General features: G+C 39.8%; 2 protein-coding genes across 2 annotated transcripts in view; both read right to left on the bottom strand.

Moving 5' to 3' along the window:
- Positions 1-328: 328 nt before the first annotated feature.
- Positions 329-5052, bottom strand: LOC124409956 (protein PAT1 homolog 1). Its single transcript, XM_046887948.1, has 9 exons — positions 4899-5052; positions 3951-4148; positions 3118-3709; positions 2803-2906; positions 2032-2543; positions 1714-1927; positions 1426-1641; positions 1060-1323; positions 329-971 (listed from the first exon to the last, which is right to left on the bottom strand). Exons 1-9 carry the CDS (start codon positions 4935-4937, stop codon positions 714-716), a joined length of 2397 nt encoding a protein of 798 aa, XP_046743904.1. The 5' UTR covers positions 4938-5052; the 3' UTR covers positions 329-713.
- A 3936-nt stretch (positions 5053-8988) lies between these two features.
- The window catches only part of LOC124409439 (43 kDa receptor-associated protein of the synapse homolog), a 39447-nt gene continuing 31819 nt past the window's right edge, over positions 8989-16616 (bottom strand). The window contains exons 4-10 of the mRNA XM_046887042.1: positions 12693-12839; positions 11997-12156; positions 10711-10911; positions 10502-10600; positions 10082-10273; positions 9394-9593; positions 8989-9313 (exon numbers count right to left, since the gene is read on the bottom strand). Coding sequence (XP_046742998.1) covers positions 9115-9313; positions 9394-9593; positions 10082-10273; positions 10502-10600; positions 10711-10911; positions 11997-12156; positions 12693-12839 — 1198 coding nt within the window. The 3' untranslated portion in view covers positions 8989-9114. The remainder of the gene's footprint in view (positions 9314-9393; positions 9594-10081; positions 10274-10501; positions 10601-10710; positions 10912-11996; positions 12157-12692; positions 12840-16616) is intronic.

Genomic DNA, 16616 nt, shown 5'->3' with positions numbered 1-16616 from the left:
TAATAAAGTATTACTAGAAAAAAAAATTATATTATGAAAATAAAAGCCATTAAGCGTCTTGTGACTTATGCTACCTAAATTAAAAACGTGAGAGGGAACAAATATACTTTTTCCATTATATCAAAACTCTCATTCAATTGTGTGATTTTTAGTTCATCAATACATAATTGCATATTGTTGAAAGCAAAGACGAAGGTGTATCGATTTTAAAATATTTGTTCGAAATTTTCAGCCAGACTACCGGATATCAGTACAAACAGTGTGGATAATTATCATTATTTTCTCACTGTTCTTCTTCTAAATATACATATATATTTAGAGACATATATATAAATATGTATCTCTGATAAAGAGTAACTAGCAAATTTTGCTACTTTGTCATAAAAAAGTAATATAGATTGAACAGCAATAAAGAAATTCTATCAACAGCTATACACAACTCTCTGTGTTTCGATATCTTTTACAAAGAGAATAGTTTTTTTTTCAACAGCATCTCAAGAAACTAGGTGTAGAATGCATTTCACTGTACTTCACACCGTTTATGATATCCAGTATTACCTATGTATTCGCTAAGATCACTCAGAGGTAACGAAAAACACAGACACTTCAACATTTCCCATTTCAGTTTTAAAAAGGAGTACGGGGAAAACGAGAACAAAAAAAAATAAGAACGAGAAAAAAATCTTGTCAAATTACATATTTTAAAATTGAGACTATCGTGAAGGGTTTGCATCGGTCAACAGTAGTTCCAATGGCGCATACCTTTCAATTTTTAATGATTGAATCCTGTTTAAATGTTGATTAAGAGTATTAGCCGCAATCGGTTCACATGGTGCGACACTTGGAGGTGTGACTCCGATCGTCTCCACGAGTGTCATAACAAAAGTTGACCAATCATCAGACAACGCATCCTCAATTGGAGATAGAGTTTCAGCATGTTCTAACACCGAGGCTATAACCGATACTCCAAACTGCAATGAGGATAAACCAAATTAAGTGAAAAATACTGTAAGCACGTAACAATCAGACAATCAATTACGAGTGAAAAGTGGTACATACCTTATTTGTTAACGCAAATGCTAGGCTGTTGTTTTTTAGTGGTAGAGAAGCTGACTCAGCCAATGCCTTTGCTAGGCGTAGAACAGAGCCGAAATCAGTTATAGTATGTAACCACCTTCGAAATTCAGGATAAAAGTTTGTCAGTAAGTGAGAATCTCTGCGTCCTATAACTACCAATCCGCGAAGCAATCCAGTCCACAGATCGCCTAGCTGAGAGCTGTACTCAGTTACACTCATGTGTGGTAGCAGTCGAAGTAACAACATCTGCAATTGATTTTCCCATCAAGTAAAGGAGCATTTTGTCAATCGATGTACAAACTTTGTTGCTCCAAAGTGTTAAACCAGACCCTTCATGTAAATACTGACCTTTCCTTTGCGAATACTGAGCAAAGCGGCTAATTTATCATTTCGCAATATCTGTAGAAACGAAGCTATCAGTTTGCCAATCAGTTCAACTTTTGTCTCTTTGATTGGTTTCTTTTCTGCTTCTCCTTCCTGCTGTTGTTGGTGTTGCTGTTCAGCAGCTGCTAATAGAGCTAAAGGATTAGTCAGGTCTTCGAGCTTTAGCTGCAATGTATATAACTGGAAAAAAAGAACAAAGAGAATAACTAATTGAAACATGATGTTGAATAATTTTAAACATTTGAAACTTACTCTTTCGATTTCTAGTAGAAGTTGACGTGTTTTTTTCGAATCTTTTTGTTGCGAATGCGGTGCTTGCTGAGGATCATTGTTTGGAACTACGTCCATGTCAATTATCTTGCGAGGAGCGGTGACACTACCACATTGAAGCTTACCAAGTGAATTTTCAAACTGCATGGGTGTGTAAACTACCTTAGTCAGTATATGCTGTTGCTGATCTCTATCCCTGTTGTGATATACAAATTATTGACCTTTAGAGCATGAAATATTATTATCGAATTTATGAGCTTTGCTGGGCTGGCATGTCGAAAAAATTTCCAGTATATCTACCTGGAATCTCTGTGGTGGCCATTGTTGTTATGATGCCTTCTGTCCTTGTGTTCCTGATTTTCGTTCAGTTTGTTTTGCCTGTCGCAGAATACAGTGTAATAATAATCTTCGACATATGGCTGGTTGGTGTTCAGTTGCAACAGCTGGATGTTGATCAGCCATTGTTTCTCACGATTACTCATGAGGCCAGCGTACTCATCATAGTCACCCATCGGCCCACTCGATCCATTCATTCCTTGATAGTGGTGCTGCTGATGATACCGTTGATTATTTCGATTCTGATTATAATGAGGGTATTGGTTGTTCTTGAAAAATGGCTGGTGAGTAGATGGCTGATGACCAGATGGCTGGTCATTGGAATGGAACGGTCGGTTGTTCTGAACTGTCCGCTGATTTCCTGAATGGGGCGAGTGCTGTTGATGATGGTTCATTTGATTGTTAGCAAATGGCGGCATCATCGTTTGTTCAGGACGCAGTAACTGAGGTGGAGGTAGTCCTGGATAAGGTGGTTGCTAAAAGTAAAACAAACACCACTTCAATGCCAGCTGTTACATCATTTCGACTACTCACGAACTAATTGTTACAATGAGAAATTTTCCGTTACTCCAACATCGCTACAAATTTTTACATGAATAATTTTCCAATATTTCGATATTATTTTCAGATTCAATATGGAGAAAAAAAACTCTACTGAACTCAAAAGTTCCTGACTTTGCCAAGTGTTACAGATTCGTTACAACCCTGTAATCTTTCATGTTATGAATAACTTACAGGATAATTGTTACGAAAAGAAGGTGGTGGTGGCTGCCTTTGAGCTCCTGGTGGCATCATCAAATGAGGAGGCATAGGGTACCTTAGCATGTTACCTTGTTGATCTAAAAAAAAAATGGTAAAAAGTCATTATTCATTAGAAGAACAAAAGACGTTACTCCCGTATCGCAATTTCAAATTAATATAAAACTCTCTAACTTTCCAGAGGCACGATTCGTGGACATTCAAGGTTCACATACAAATATTTTTTACTAATATAATACTATATAACTAATATAATATAATACTTAAAAATATATAGATGGTTTTACTCACTGGGAAGCAGTCTATGGTGCTGCATAAACTGAGGCGGTGGCGGTCTCACTTGAGGTGGTAAGACGACACGAGGACCTGGGAGGCCTAATCCCGGAGGAAAACGAGGAGGTGGAAGGCCTTTCATTTGAAGTTCACCTAATGGTACGGAATCGAACAAGAATGGTCCACCCGATGAATGTTGCTGTGGGTGTTGTTGGTGTTGTTGTTGTTGTTGTTGTTGCTGCTGCTGTTGGTGTTGTTGTTGCTGCTGTTGATGGTGAAGTTGTTGTTGTTGTTGCTGCTGCTGTTGTTGTTGTTGTTGGTGTTGCTGCTGCTGCTGCTGCTGCTGTTGTTGATGGTGCTGCTGTAGATGCGGCGGAGGAGGTAGAGGTTTACCGAGACCTGGAGGCGGTCTACTAGCGATGAGACCTCGTTCCAACTCCTCAACGGTACAGACATTTTTAAGGGTAGATGAAATAGAAGGACGCTGTTGAATTCTGGGTAAAGGCAGGCTGGTTGGGCTGTCCCAGACACCTGGTCGTGGCGTTGTTCCATCTCTATCATCTAGTACCAAGTGTGACAAGCTATCTTCGATATCTATATCAATACCATTCTAAAAATAAAAGAATTAAATTTTGTGCTTTAATTGCATTAATCTTGAATTTAATAATTGGACTATCCAGTAATTTCAATGTAAAATGATATAATGTAAATTTTCGTGCTTCAAATCAGGACTAAATAACAAATTTATGTATCATACAAGATTGAAATCAATTATTGCAGTCGAAAAGTAGGCTGCTTTTGAAAAATGTTTAATTTTGCTGACTACCTGTGCAAGTCAAGCAGTTACAAACCTTGTGCAGAGGTAAGCTTGGCGGTTGTTGCCTACACGACTCGGTGATTTGTGCCAACTTCTCATGATCTTGCTCCCAATCTCCACCTGTTGCATCAGCTCCAAATGTTTCATCGTTTAATGCATCATACTCATCTTCTTCACCAATAACTTCTTCATCTTCCAATGGTCCATCTAATCCATCTTCTAAGCCATCACCCTGTTAAATTTTAGGAATCATACAACAAATGACAAACATTCATCAATCCAGTAGAGAACATATGCAATAATTTAAAGATGCCAGTAATATCTCATATGTTATGTTTTGATAATAACTTAGATATTTATTACTCGGCATTTTGGACAATTGGAACTCTGTGTTTCAAGAGATAAATCCTCAACGAAAAAAAGAGATCCGAGTATTGAAGCGCAAACAAAGACAACTTATTGAGTTGACGAATTAATTTTGAAACTGTTGTATGTGCGAAATTAGAGAAACATAACCTCTAATTTGCGGCTGGCTGTTGATTTTGGAAGCCGTTGAAATTCTTAGAAAAATATTGCGAGATTTGATGAAATTTTCACGGTTAGCGACATTCAATGTTATTGACCTTTCCGGGGCAAGGGTAATGAAAGACTTAGGTTATGTATAGTACATTCGTGGCCGTATCAGAGTTCACATCCGTGAAAAAGTTGTTTGCATCTCGGATCGTGAAGCGTAAAGGTTTAACGTAATTTCTGTATACGCGAGCATCGGAAAGATGAGAGATTGTGAAACGCCGACGTGAAATATCGTGAAACGCATTAGCCGCGCTATATGCTTTAAAAATAACAAGTTTTCGATCCATGCTGTACCGCGACGCGGCCGAAACGCGAAAAAATGAAGGGTTTAGCATCGGCGATACTTTTCCAATCGTAGGAAAATTCCGGGCAAATTTAACGAGAAATAATATAGCCAAGTACAACTTACAGCGAGAGATGTGTCAAATCCGAAAAAAGAGTCTGCCATTTGTCAAAATTAAATTCGCAAAATGTCATGATCCGACTAAACGTCAAGCGCTGGAAAAGACATCAGCTGTCATGGCGGTTACGACTAACCACGGACTTCCCGACAGGCTTTCGGTATTCCCCGTCAGAGACCGCAACGCATTGCAATCGGTCATAGCTGCCGTCCCTCAAGCCGCGTTTTCAACCAGCGTTTTAACCTGTTATCCAATAGGTGCCATTTATTCTTAGCCACGCTAAACAGATAATAATGCGAAATTTGAAATACGATATTCGAATGTCACGGCCCTATACATACATACATACATACGTGGATAAAAAAGAAGATCGAATACTACCTCAAAATTATACATATTATGTCTATCTATTGCCCTCTCCAGTAGTTTCGATTTCTACCACGCGTTAGCGCTGTAATCCGTATGAGGCCAGAATTCGGTTCTGAATGGATCCAAAGGTATTCGAGAGTTCTGATTTTCAAAAATTTCAGATTTTCAAAAGTGGAATGAAACTTTTTTTTTTAAGATTTAATTCTAATGTATACGATTCTTTTCACTTGTATTTGTTTGGATTTACGATTGCATAATTTATTTATTACTCAAAAATACTGAAGAATAAACTTGAGAAGAACTGATTTGTTACTACAGCCTCCGACTGTAATAATATGAGCTTTACCTGGTGATGACAGTTGAAATTTCCGAATCAACGTCGATTAAGTCAATGAATTGAACCTTTTTTTCATCTCGAGCTTTTGCTGAAATTATCATTATCCATTTGTAGGATAACGATATTGCCGCAATACAGAAAATAAAAAATTTTAACTACCATTGGCGATGGTTCATAAGAAATATGCTTTAACTTTTCAAAACGATATCCTCCTTTATTATCATCATTATAATAACCACTTTTATTAGTTCTTAATCGAGGTATAATTTATCTACACTTGTTCGGCCTAAAACAAGAACAACGATAAAACTCGTCAGTTCAATTTAGTACGATGTGCTTAGATTAACGTTGTAAATGTTATATGTGATATAATTTTTATACTTTTGTTTTGAAAGTACTATCAACATTTCATTTAAATTTCTTTTGAGTCAACATGGTATTGTGCTTGTACAATGTACATACATCATACAGACTATATACGTGCGAGTGTGATTCATTGTATTCTTGACTGATTGTGCATACATTGCCGTGATAATAAATCACATACCTATATTTATAGATACAGACAGTTTATACTTATTTGTTGAATTCATATAATTGAACAATCCGAAATCTAAGCTTCAAATCAGCCTTCCCAATATTTCAAATTAACTTTGTGTATAAAAGTACAAAAACTTGTTTTTGGTAAACGATAAAAGAGAAGATTTAATAATGTGAACAATACATGAGAACATCGACGATACAAAGAGTATGCGGAAATACAACCGAGGAGTCAATTCTTACTTCTGCGATGAAATAAAGGATTTTACGAGAACAATTGTCCGGCCATGATTGGGAAAGGCTGTTCATTTGTGTATAGCATTTGTTTGTTTTTCCTTTCTCTTTTTGGTTTTGAATTCATACGATACTTTAGATATGACTCCGCATATTATTTTTTCTTCAAACTATGCGTTAGAACATAATTAAATTTTTGAAATAATTTTTATTTGCGAATATTTGATTTCTCTTTCAATGAATAATTACTGAAATAAAAAAAAAAAAATCGTCAAATTGTCAGGTGAATGGTGTTGGCGTGATGCTCAATATAATCAGAGGAATTGAAATTCTTGCCACGCGCCTGCACACTGGCAAAGGGTGTTACTTCAATGTAACTTTGTCATCTTTCAACCGAAAGTGATTCGTTTTCTAATGTTTTTTGTTGAACTCATTATAAGCTATTTTCATTCCAACCCTAATTTGGTTACAGAGTTCTATCTGGCTCTAAAATTATTCGGAATAAGTATTTCGACTCCTCCTACCTATAATATTCAACGATGAATTACATCTAATTCGCCTCGCTTCGTATACCGATTCAATACGTAATATCACTATATCGTCAACATTTACGGGTATTAAGTATTATTCCATTAATTTAGTATATCGTTTCGGCATTATATGATATACCTATATGTATACTTAAGTCAAGAGGAAATACGCCCGTCGTTTTGTTCCCCGAAAAACTCGCTATTTTGCAGAGTAATAATATAATATATCTAAATTAGTTCACAGATAATTATTTATGTAGATATTGTAGCTATTAGTTCGCGATTGATCAGAATCCGTTGATTGTAACAACATTGTATGTGCTGTACAATTGAAATTATTGTTTTTTTTTTTTCTTAATAATTCTTTCATCTTTGAAGCAGTATGTGTCCAGAGTGGGGATGGGATATTCGAAATTGTAAAGCAGTATTTTGAACTGATACTTTCAAGTTTTTCCATAACTCTTTGTTTCTTGTTTACATCAGAGCTTTCCTACTGCTTCAATCAGTATTATCAATCGAGTTTTACAGTCTCGCGTGCAGTGATTTACTACGTGGAGCGTGATCGAGTTAGAGGTGAATAGCTTTGTAGCGTCACGGGCACGTAGATTTTTATTAGTTAGAAAATATGTCTTATATCGTGAATTATACGTGTACGTATATGAGCTCTTTTAGAACTTTTCTACGCTTTTACCCCTGTACTGTGAGGTTAAACGGTTATGATTATTTATTTATTTATTTATTTATTTATTTATATATTCATTTATTTAGTTTCATTAGGATTATTAGGTTGTCTTTTCTTTTTCTATGAACGTAGTCATATATTGCTATATTATTGTAATCATAATAAAAATAATAATTGAAACAATAATAATGTCTTTTAAACAATTAAGTAACTGTAATACACATATACTAAGTTTATATGTGTATAATATATATTTATAGATATTTTATATAATTATTTAACAGCATTCTGATATTGCGACTTTAAATTAAAAAATAAATATGTTTCATTATATTACTATTTTATTATATTGCGCAATAAGTATCTACTATACCTATATGTATATTATACATGACATGCGCGTCGCTGAATTCAACAGCACATCATACTCTTATTACTTAAATTTTAATCGCCTATTAGGAGGAGCATATTTATATTATTGATAATACATTCGTGTTTCAATATTTTTTGGCAACATGTTTTTTTTTCATCCGAATGAACCGAGGGTGAGGTGAAGAAAATCGAAGCTTTTCTGCGGAATCTCAATTAAATATTATTTGAAAACATACGAACTTTCTTGCTAAGAATATCTTCAACCAGCTTTAACGCAAATATGAGTGGACGAATTCTCTATTGAAAATCCAAATTTGCGCGCTCCCTTATTTCATTCGTCAGCTGAGTAAACAGTATTAATTAATTCATTTCCGGTTCAAAATTTACAAACTCAAGACCTGTTCAATCCCGTAACAAAAGTTCAAGCCTATTAATAATACACTTGAACTTGAATCGGGTTTTCTTGCTTCTGTATAAATCGCCCTAGACCCTGAAACGTACAGTAATGCGCATAAGTTAGAGGGTGTAATATGAGTTTAGGGGGTGGCGAGCTTCGTGATTCATACATGTAACAAAGTTAGTTGGGTTCGTTCATTCGAGGACTCTCGCAATTCCATGGTTTGGGAAACGTTGGACCACATTGCAGGAAACTCGTGTTCTGATTTACTCAATGATTTAGTCGACGACCCGAACCAACCCCAAGCCAGTACTGCGCAGTAATTGAAGTAGAAACAGCAAGACCATATTCATTTCTGGATTAATTTTGTAACGAGGTTAAATTCCTCCCTGTACGTTTCCGTCCCGACTTTCCATTTTGCAGGTTGGCACTATGAAGGCCACGTATTGTCAACCGACAACGAGAAGACGTGCAGAAATCATGTTCCGAATACTAAACTTTATTTACTTGCAGCAATGACAAATTTTCCGTAATTTTGTCACCGTCGAAGATGTCATAAATTTTCATTCATTCACTTCGTTGCTGTCTCTAGATCGGCTGATTTTTCCGCCACGAGGGAAGTAAGTAGACGTTCGATCGTCCCTTTTAACTGGAAAGAAACGCAGGTGAGTCTCTGACGAATCTCAGAAAACAGTTTTTCTTGTCGAGGCGATTGAATTCAATCGAATCGTTAACTGCGTCGGGAGGATCCGGTGTGATCAGGTCAGACGCTGCTGGTCGCGTGACAATCTTCCAAAGTGGCCAAACTGCTGGCTCTGAGCGAGGCCAGACTTAGCGAACTGTGGTTCAGTCCATGGGGGTCTTCGCAGTGGAGGTAGAGCCGAGAGCTGACGGATTTGTGGCAGTCCGGGCAGAGTCTCTTCTTCTTCTTGTCCCGCTTCTTCAGTATGTCGTAGGCGCACCTGCAGTGTGGGGAAAAAGTTAGTCTATCTCGTCAAAAGTTTGCCGCATCGATCTGGACGAAGGATGCTGATTGACCCACCTCGCGTGCAGGATGTGCGAGCAGGGCAAAGCCTCCAGAGAATCCGCCTCCAGGCCGAAGGGCTCGCTGCATCCTCCGCATCGTAGCTCCAGGTCTTCTTCCATAGCTGCGGCCAACCGCTCGTGATGACCTCTCTGCTCCTCGTCACCGAGTGAACCGTAAATTCGCGACAGTCTTGACCTGACCGTTCTCACGAGTAGCTAAACCGGAAGAGAGAGTCAAAGATTATCGCCGGTCAGATTCGATGGCTGAATCAACACAGGGTAGGCAATGGAGTTGATGGATCGACAGTTGGTTAACAAGGTATTTCTGAAAACGGGGACTTTGGTAGAATTGTATATTAATCCATTTTTTATAAAACGGTGTTAATACTTTAAGGAATCTGTAATCGCGTTTAGGTGCTTGTGAAACAGCCTTCTTATTATGTAGATAATTAAACTGATCAAACGGTGCGATACATTCCTCCTTAGAAAGATAACACGGGTAGACAAAAAAGAGAATTTTTTTTTTAGTTTCTAGTGAGATAAATAAATTTCGATTTTATACATCGAATAATAACCAAAACTATTCATTTATCAGTTACGTAGAAGAAATCAAAATTGACACCTAGGACCCAGACTCAAAATTAGTATTGACCGGTGTAATATTTGATGAAAGAAGGGGGGAAGACGTGGGTATAAATTCAAACCTTCGCGCCAACCGAGCCAGCCACTTCCAACAGCCTCGTGTTGAACTCGAGGGGACGACAATTGCAAATTTTATGCTGCAGTCGGAGAGCTTCGAGGCATCTTGCGGCCCCGTCCATCGCCTCCATTTGGCAAAGACGATCGCCAGTGCTGGCAGCAGAGCCCATTGCGCTTTCGTACTGTCGAAAGGCCTTCTGCAAGACGTCCAACTTCGTTTCACGCCGATATCGCTCTACCACCATGCAGTTAAAACGGCCTTGCAACCGAATGCTAACTACCGATTAGGAGTCGACAAAACGCGAGTGAAACAAGCTTGGCTCTATTTTTCGCTACGTCTAATTGTGCGAAACTGCATGAACCTAGAGGTGCGATAAGGCGACGATCACTCACCGGCTTCGGGTGCTTCCGCACCTTTCACTTACGTTTATGTCAGACTTTTTTCTGTAAATATCTCCCATTATCCGTATGCTGCGGGCGTAGCTCGCCTGGTCCCCGGATACGACGGAGAGTCTCGTGGCTTCCTGGATTCAATTGTAGTGGGTGTTTTTAGAAACGACAGACAGATGCATAATTTAGGCAGAGGGTGAATGCTGCGGACTAGGGAAAACCGCCGACACGGCGGAAAACTCACCGAGCAATAATCGTGAGCGTCGCCGAGTTCTCCCTGCTTTCGCAGAGCAGCAGCCATTTGCAAAAGGGCCGCTCTGTGATGTCTAGAATTCAAATCTCCCAGCTGTAAGCTCCGTGATAAATCGTACGCCTTTGCCGCGTATCTAGCGCTCTTGTCGGCGTCTTGAAGTCTGCTGAAAAGTTCTGAAAGCCCCACGTACACCTGCGGAAAATGTAACAACGGTTTTGTAACCACGCACAGAGATATACGAAAATTCGATAGACACATTCCTCAGATGCATTTCACGTGAAATTTTGAATTTACGCGGGCTTTTGGGGTCGCTGATTACGAATCTGAGCTCGTAATTTCAAGATTCAACATGGCCGGTCTAATATGGCGGACGTGAGTTCAAAAAATTATTTGATTTTGATTAAAACTTTATGTTACGTGGTTTTTGGGGTCATCGATTCGGAATCTGAGATCAAAATTCGAAAATTCAAAATGACAGGTCCAATATAGCGGACAAACAGAAACAACAAAAAGAAAAATCTTTGAAGAATTTTGTTAATTTTTTTTTATGTCTATTGAGTTAGTGTGAAAATTGGTATTCGGATTTTCGAGGTAGATTATAGTAGAAAATGTTTTTTTTCATGGAAAAGCAGAAATTTCGATCATTTGTTTATATGAGCTAGTATTGCAATAAATAAATAGATAAATTTGCAAATTTTATTAGTCTTAGAAATATACTAGTGACCAATTGGAACGAAAAAACTCGCCATTTTTTAGCAAGAAAGTAGTTTAATAAATAAAAAGCTGCAAAAAGAAAGGGTGAACCAAGGGGTTAATTGAATCGAATTGGAAGAAGATAGCGAAAGAACGTTGCACCGCAAGATCTACGGAAGTCTCTCTCTCGCTTCTGCAAGCTCGGCAAAAAGTTTGAAATTCCGATAAATCCGAAGTTAGTGCATCTGCGGGGTGAAAACATCGCTGCCGTGGGACGGGGTGAAAAATATTAAAAACCCGTTAGGCTAAAGCCGGGCGAAAAATACCCAAGGGTGGAAAGCGTTGGTCGATTGGACGGGGTGTTTTGGGCGATACATTTATCATTCGCCGCGTTGCAATCAGCTTCTCAACTCGGCAAAGTTTCTTGGCCAAATCCCCGGGCCAAAGGCCAGGGGCGATAGAGTGGATATCGAACGAAATTTATCTGGCGAAGTGATTCTTTTCTCTCCAGCAAATCATGTAACTTATAACTTATACAGACACCAAGGACGTGCATTTAAGCGTAAAACGAGGCAAAACGTTACCTGCAGCTCCAACGACGGGTCTTGGATAGATTGAGCAATTTTGTGAGCTCTTTGGAAGGCCTCAAGAGCTTTGCAAAATCCAGCCAATTCCAAATGGACCCTGGCCACGGTCAGATGTACCAGACCAGCGGTCGCACACTGATCGCATTCGTGTAACAGACTGAAAGGAAATTAACATTCTACGTGAATCGTTTCCCGGTTTTTCGAACGGAAGAGCGTCGGTGATTCTCACCTTAGATACGCACGTCCGAACTCGAGGAAGTTATTATTCAGATTGAGCTCATAAAATGTTTGATAAAATACTATAAATTCGGGCCTACCGTCGTCGCCCCGCAAGTATTAGGCTTTAAGCTGCGACCCAGATATTATACTCAAGTTTATATCACCGTTTCCGGTAGTTCTCCTTATGAGAAATCGTTACCGAGTCAGACTCGTGTTCAGAAATAATCTTCGGACAAACTGACATGACGCGCGGGCAATTGATGAGCCCAGGATTACCGAGCTGGCTCAACGGAAACGCGCGACTAATTTCCACAAGGGGGAATGCTGAGTCTAAATACGCGTTTCCAAATCTGTTGGCACTCGATTTATCACGTTCAAATCACATCGGCTATTCGAGCAGACTTACAGGAGGTGTAATGAAAAGAAAAAATAATGATAGAATTGATTTCTCAGCGCAGTTTCAGAAATGCGAACCTGTGTCTTGCGTAGGCGAGAGCTCTGTCCAATGCTCCCAACCTTTCGTGAGCTCTGGCTAGATTGAGATAGGCTTCAGCCCTCATGTTGGGCGAGTCAAGTTCTTCAGAAATGCATAACTGTTTGTGAGCGAAGTCGATACTCTCTCTGAAACAGAAAAAAATTGTGATCCTGTGAGTGCTACTAGCCTTTGAAGTCCAAGGTTGGAGGATAAAATGAATCGGGAGAGTTTGGTGTGCATTCATGTGTATGCAGCGATGTTTCATCGAGTAAACCAGGAGCTTAAACTCCAGGGAATTAGACTTAGGAGAATGTATAAGGAACGAGGGGGAGTTTCTGGCTATGCAAATATTTTTGGCATACTTTAAATTTGAACCGGTGCCAGCCTTCGAATAATTCTCTACAAATCTCCCCTTTCTAGAGTAAATCAGTACACGTTATTGCACCCTGTAACCACCATGAACTGATTTGCGGTGCGAGGGAGAACGAGAAAGAGAAGGAGAGAAAATTCCTCCGACGAAGTACAGAGCAATCATATAAATACCTAACGCCAGCAGCAACACGAGAAATCCGGAATCAAGTGCTTTCCGAAAACTGAAAGGAACTCGATCCCTAAGTCCCTCCGATTTATTCTCCAACTCTGAATCATTTATTGCTCAAGGTACCCTCGAACTAACGGCGAAAATTGACGAGGTACGTTTTCGGTGGTTCCAAGAAGTTATAACAGAAATCAGATATTATGTGCCACCGTTTTTCTCACCCTTGGTTCTGCCTTTGGGGTGAAATGTTCCGTTGCATGGAATAATTCGGAGGGGGGGACTCGACGCAGGGTACGGGAACGGGCTGTTTACCCCTTCCATTACCCCTCTTCGACCAATGGCTGCCTCTCAAAGGATCAATAGGTTAAGTGGAGTTCTCACACCCTCTTCTGCTATTTCCTCGCTGGAACAACATCACTACCTCGCGTCACTCGTCCACCCGTCCCGAAATACCGAGAGAGAGAGAGAGAGAGAGAGAGAGAGAGAGGGGGGGGGGAGAGACTGCAGCCCCATTTATCGTCATATCGGACATCAGAGCTTTATTCATCGATTTCTTCCGCTCGTTCACTGCTTTATCAAGAGATGAATGCCAAAATATTTCATGAGATAACGAGGGTAGCGTAGCTGGAAGCTTTTTTGCACCTTATCTGTCTTGAAATAAATGTAACTGCGGGATTTTCCTGCTTCTGCTTTCCCGCTTCCACGACTGTGGATAAGCAGCATAAATCCAGAGCTTGCAAAAAAATTGCAAGGCTTGTATGTATGTACCTTACAGTTGCTTAGACTCGTCCCCGTGACGACGATCTGAACCGTAATGCGTCAACCTCGAGGCAGTACGAAGTAAATTTGAAACTTAAAATTGCCATTAAAACCGCAAAAACTGACTAGCCATTAACTTTGCGATGCGTCGTCCTTGGAGGCAAGTATGTAAGGGAAGATCGAAAGCTAGGCAAGCGGCAAAAAATGAACCGTTCGTCGTGACTCGAGATAAAGTTAATTAACTGAGTGAATCGAGAAATTATACTGTACAAAAGTCCCGCTTTCGCAAGTTTCTTATTTCGCTTAGGGGACACTGGTAAGAAGAAAGGAAAAAAAGAGATTAGATAATTTTACTTGTATACTCCATCGAATCGAAGGCAACTATCAAAAGAATTCAAAAATTTGTAATCGAAGTTATGATCCTGCCAAAATTTTAGACAAATTTCAGTTAATTGAAAGTCGAAATCCTCAGGCCCTCGTATTCGTACGCATAAATCAGCGCCGAGTCAAAAAAATGGGTCGATATTTCGACAAATCAAGAACTCGAACCCATATATTTCGCATATGTGTATAACAATCAATGTTAGATATTGTACAAAACCACAGTATATGTATAGGCGCGATGAAGCGTGCAGAAAAATGGCAAAAAACGTTATGTCAGCAGCAGGATGATAAATGACGAATTTTTCCCGAGGGTAGCAAAAACCGCTTGCGGATCACGAGCGCGAGGATGATACCGTTACCGCACAACTTGATTTTCAGATACAGGGGTGTAACGTTCGCACAAAAGGTAAGCGTACACGAGGGTGGTTGGTCAAATTCCTGCCCTTGTCACGCGGCGTGATTTTAGCCGATCACGATACGCTGGCTGTACGTTATCATCGCTCATCGCCGCGACATGACGACCTCGCCTATTATACATCCGATATATTCGAGACAGTGTCCCATTAAATCGAGACCAGGTGTCACGCACACGGGTTAAGTAAAAAACGTGAAGAATATCCGTAGCTTTTTGCCCCCTGACTTTTAAACTCGGACAAGACCGCAGAAGGAGATAAAACTCATCCGGGGACCCGCGAAGAGGATTATATTTAGCAGCGCGCGGATTATACGTCAAAGCAAAATGATTTATAAGAGAAACTTGAGGAATTCGTGGTGGATAATGTTTCATCCTTGCTTTTAGAGACTAAGATACTCATTTTCAAGACAACTCAGGGGGACTGCTTTTTCTCCAGTTTAATATCATTAAATATTTATTTTTTGAATATTGTTATACTTCGTGTCAACACTGGATCTTTTAAGGCACACTCGTTTTTTGAATATCAATTTTTGTGAAAAATATACTTTCAAACTCTCGAGTCTGCCAACATTTGGATAATGTAGTTGACACTTTGATAAGAAACCTTGAATTTTTTCCCATTTCTTGAAAGCCTAGAACACTTGGTTTACAGACAAAAGAGATAAAGGACAAGTGTTCGGAGGGTTAAACCTAAACAGAATTGGATCGAACTCATTAAATTAAGTGAAGAGATTCTCATCAAAACTCGGCATCCATTATTACTCGCGAGTATATACACCCCGCAATAATTTCCAACGAGAGGTAATTGGCACCGGACGGTTATGGGGTACAAGGTATAATATAACCCAAGCCGATCGTAAATCCAAAGGAAACGTTATTAGTTGAGAGAACGGCAGTTGTGGAGCAATGTTCTTGATAGTTGTAACAAGTTTGATTACACCAAGCAGCAGCCACAGCTGTTAGCTAGCAGCACGTGGCGAATGCCGTTGTGTGTAGCAATCGAGAACTTGGATGCAAAATTTCAATACTTCCGCTCGTTCAATCCACTTTCAAAGGACGTATTTACACGCCTGAAACGCGATCCGAGCTCCGTTGCGTAACCACATCCGGTTCAATCAATCGCAACGATTCCGGGGTGCGATTATAGAGGTCGTTCTCTATTACATCCGCGAAAGTTAATCCGATCGGTTGTACGAGATAAGAATTTGATTCCTTCGATTCGCGGTGAAATATTGACCGAACCGAGATCGAATCCGAATGTTTGCCAAAGATCTGGAAGAGAAGGGGAATAAAATGAATAATAAAAAAAAAAAAGTAATTCGGTGGTATCTTGAACTTAGCCACGCCGGGCGATATATGTTACGAGTGTGTACCAGCTAGCTCCGGGAAATTGATTGCTCCGGTAATTTGAGCTCGATTGGATTGGAGCCTCAACGAAAAAAAAAAAAAAATGGACCTCGTCTCATCTGGTCTTCGATTTATACGCGGTTCGTAATTTGGTTCCTGGATAGTCAAGGCCGCTCGAAATTTCGAGTTGTAACAACCGGACTAACCGTGCAACATTAAAGGCTGGTCTGATCCACCCTCTGCGGCGAACCAAGCAATTATACTCAACAAACCGAGATGAAAGGCTGCGCAGCATGGCAGTGGCATGATGTGGCCGAGGCACAACCCTCGAGGTGTCGGAGAGTCGGGTTGTGCGCGTTGTGCACCAAGTCTAATAAACGCTATCTCCGAGCAACAATCTCTTTGTTTAAGTCCGCAACGCTTTTCCCTCCTGCCCTCGGCTCGAAGAGGAGGGTCCTCGTCTAAAACTAGCTGGCAGCT

Source organism: Diprion similis, chromosome 8 (genome assembly GCF_021155765.1).
Source record: "Diprion similis isolate iyDipSimi1 chromosome 8, iyDipSimi1.1, whole genome shotgun sequence".
Lineage (NCBI taxonomy): Eukaryota > Metazoa > Arthropoda > Insecta > Hymenoptera > Diprionidae > Diprion > Diprion similis.
This window is presented reverse-complemented; position numbering and strand designations above follow the sequence as displayed.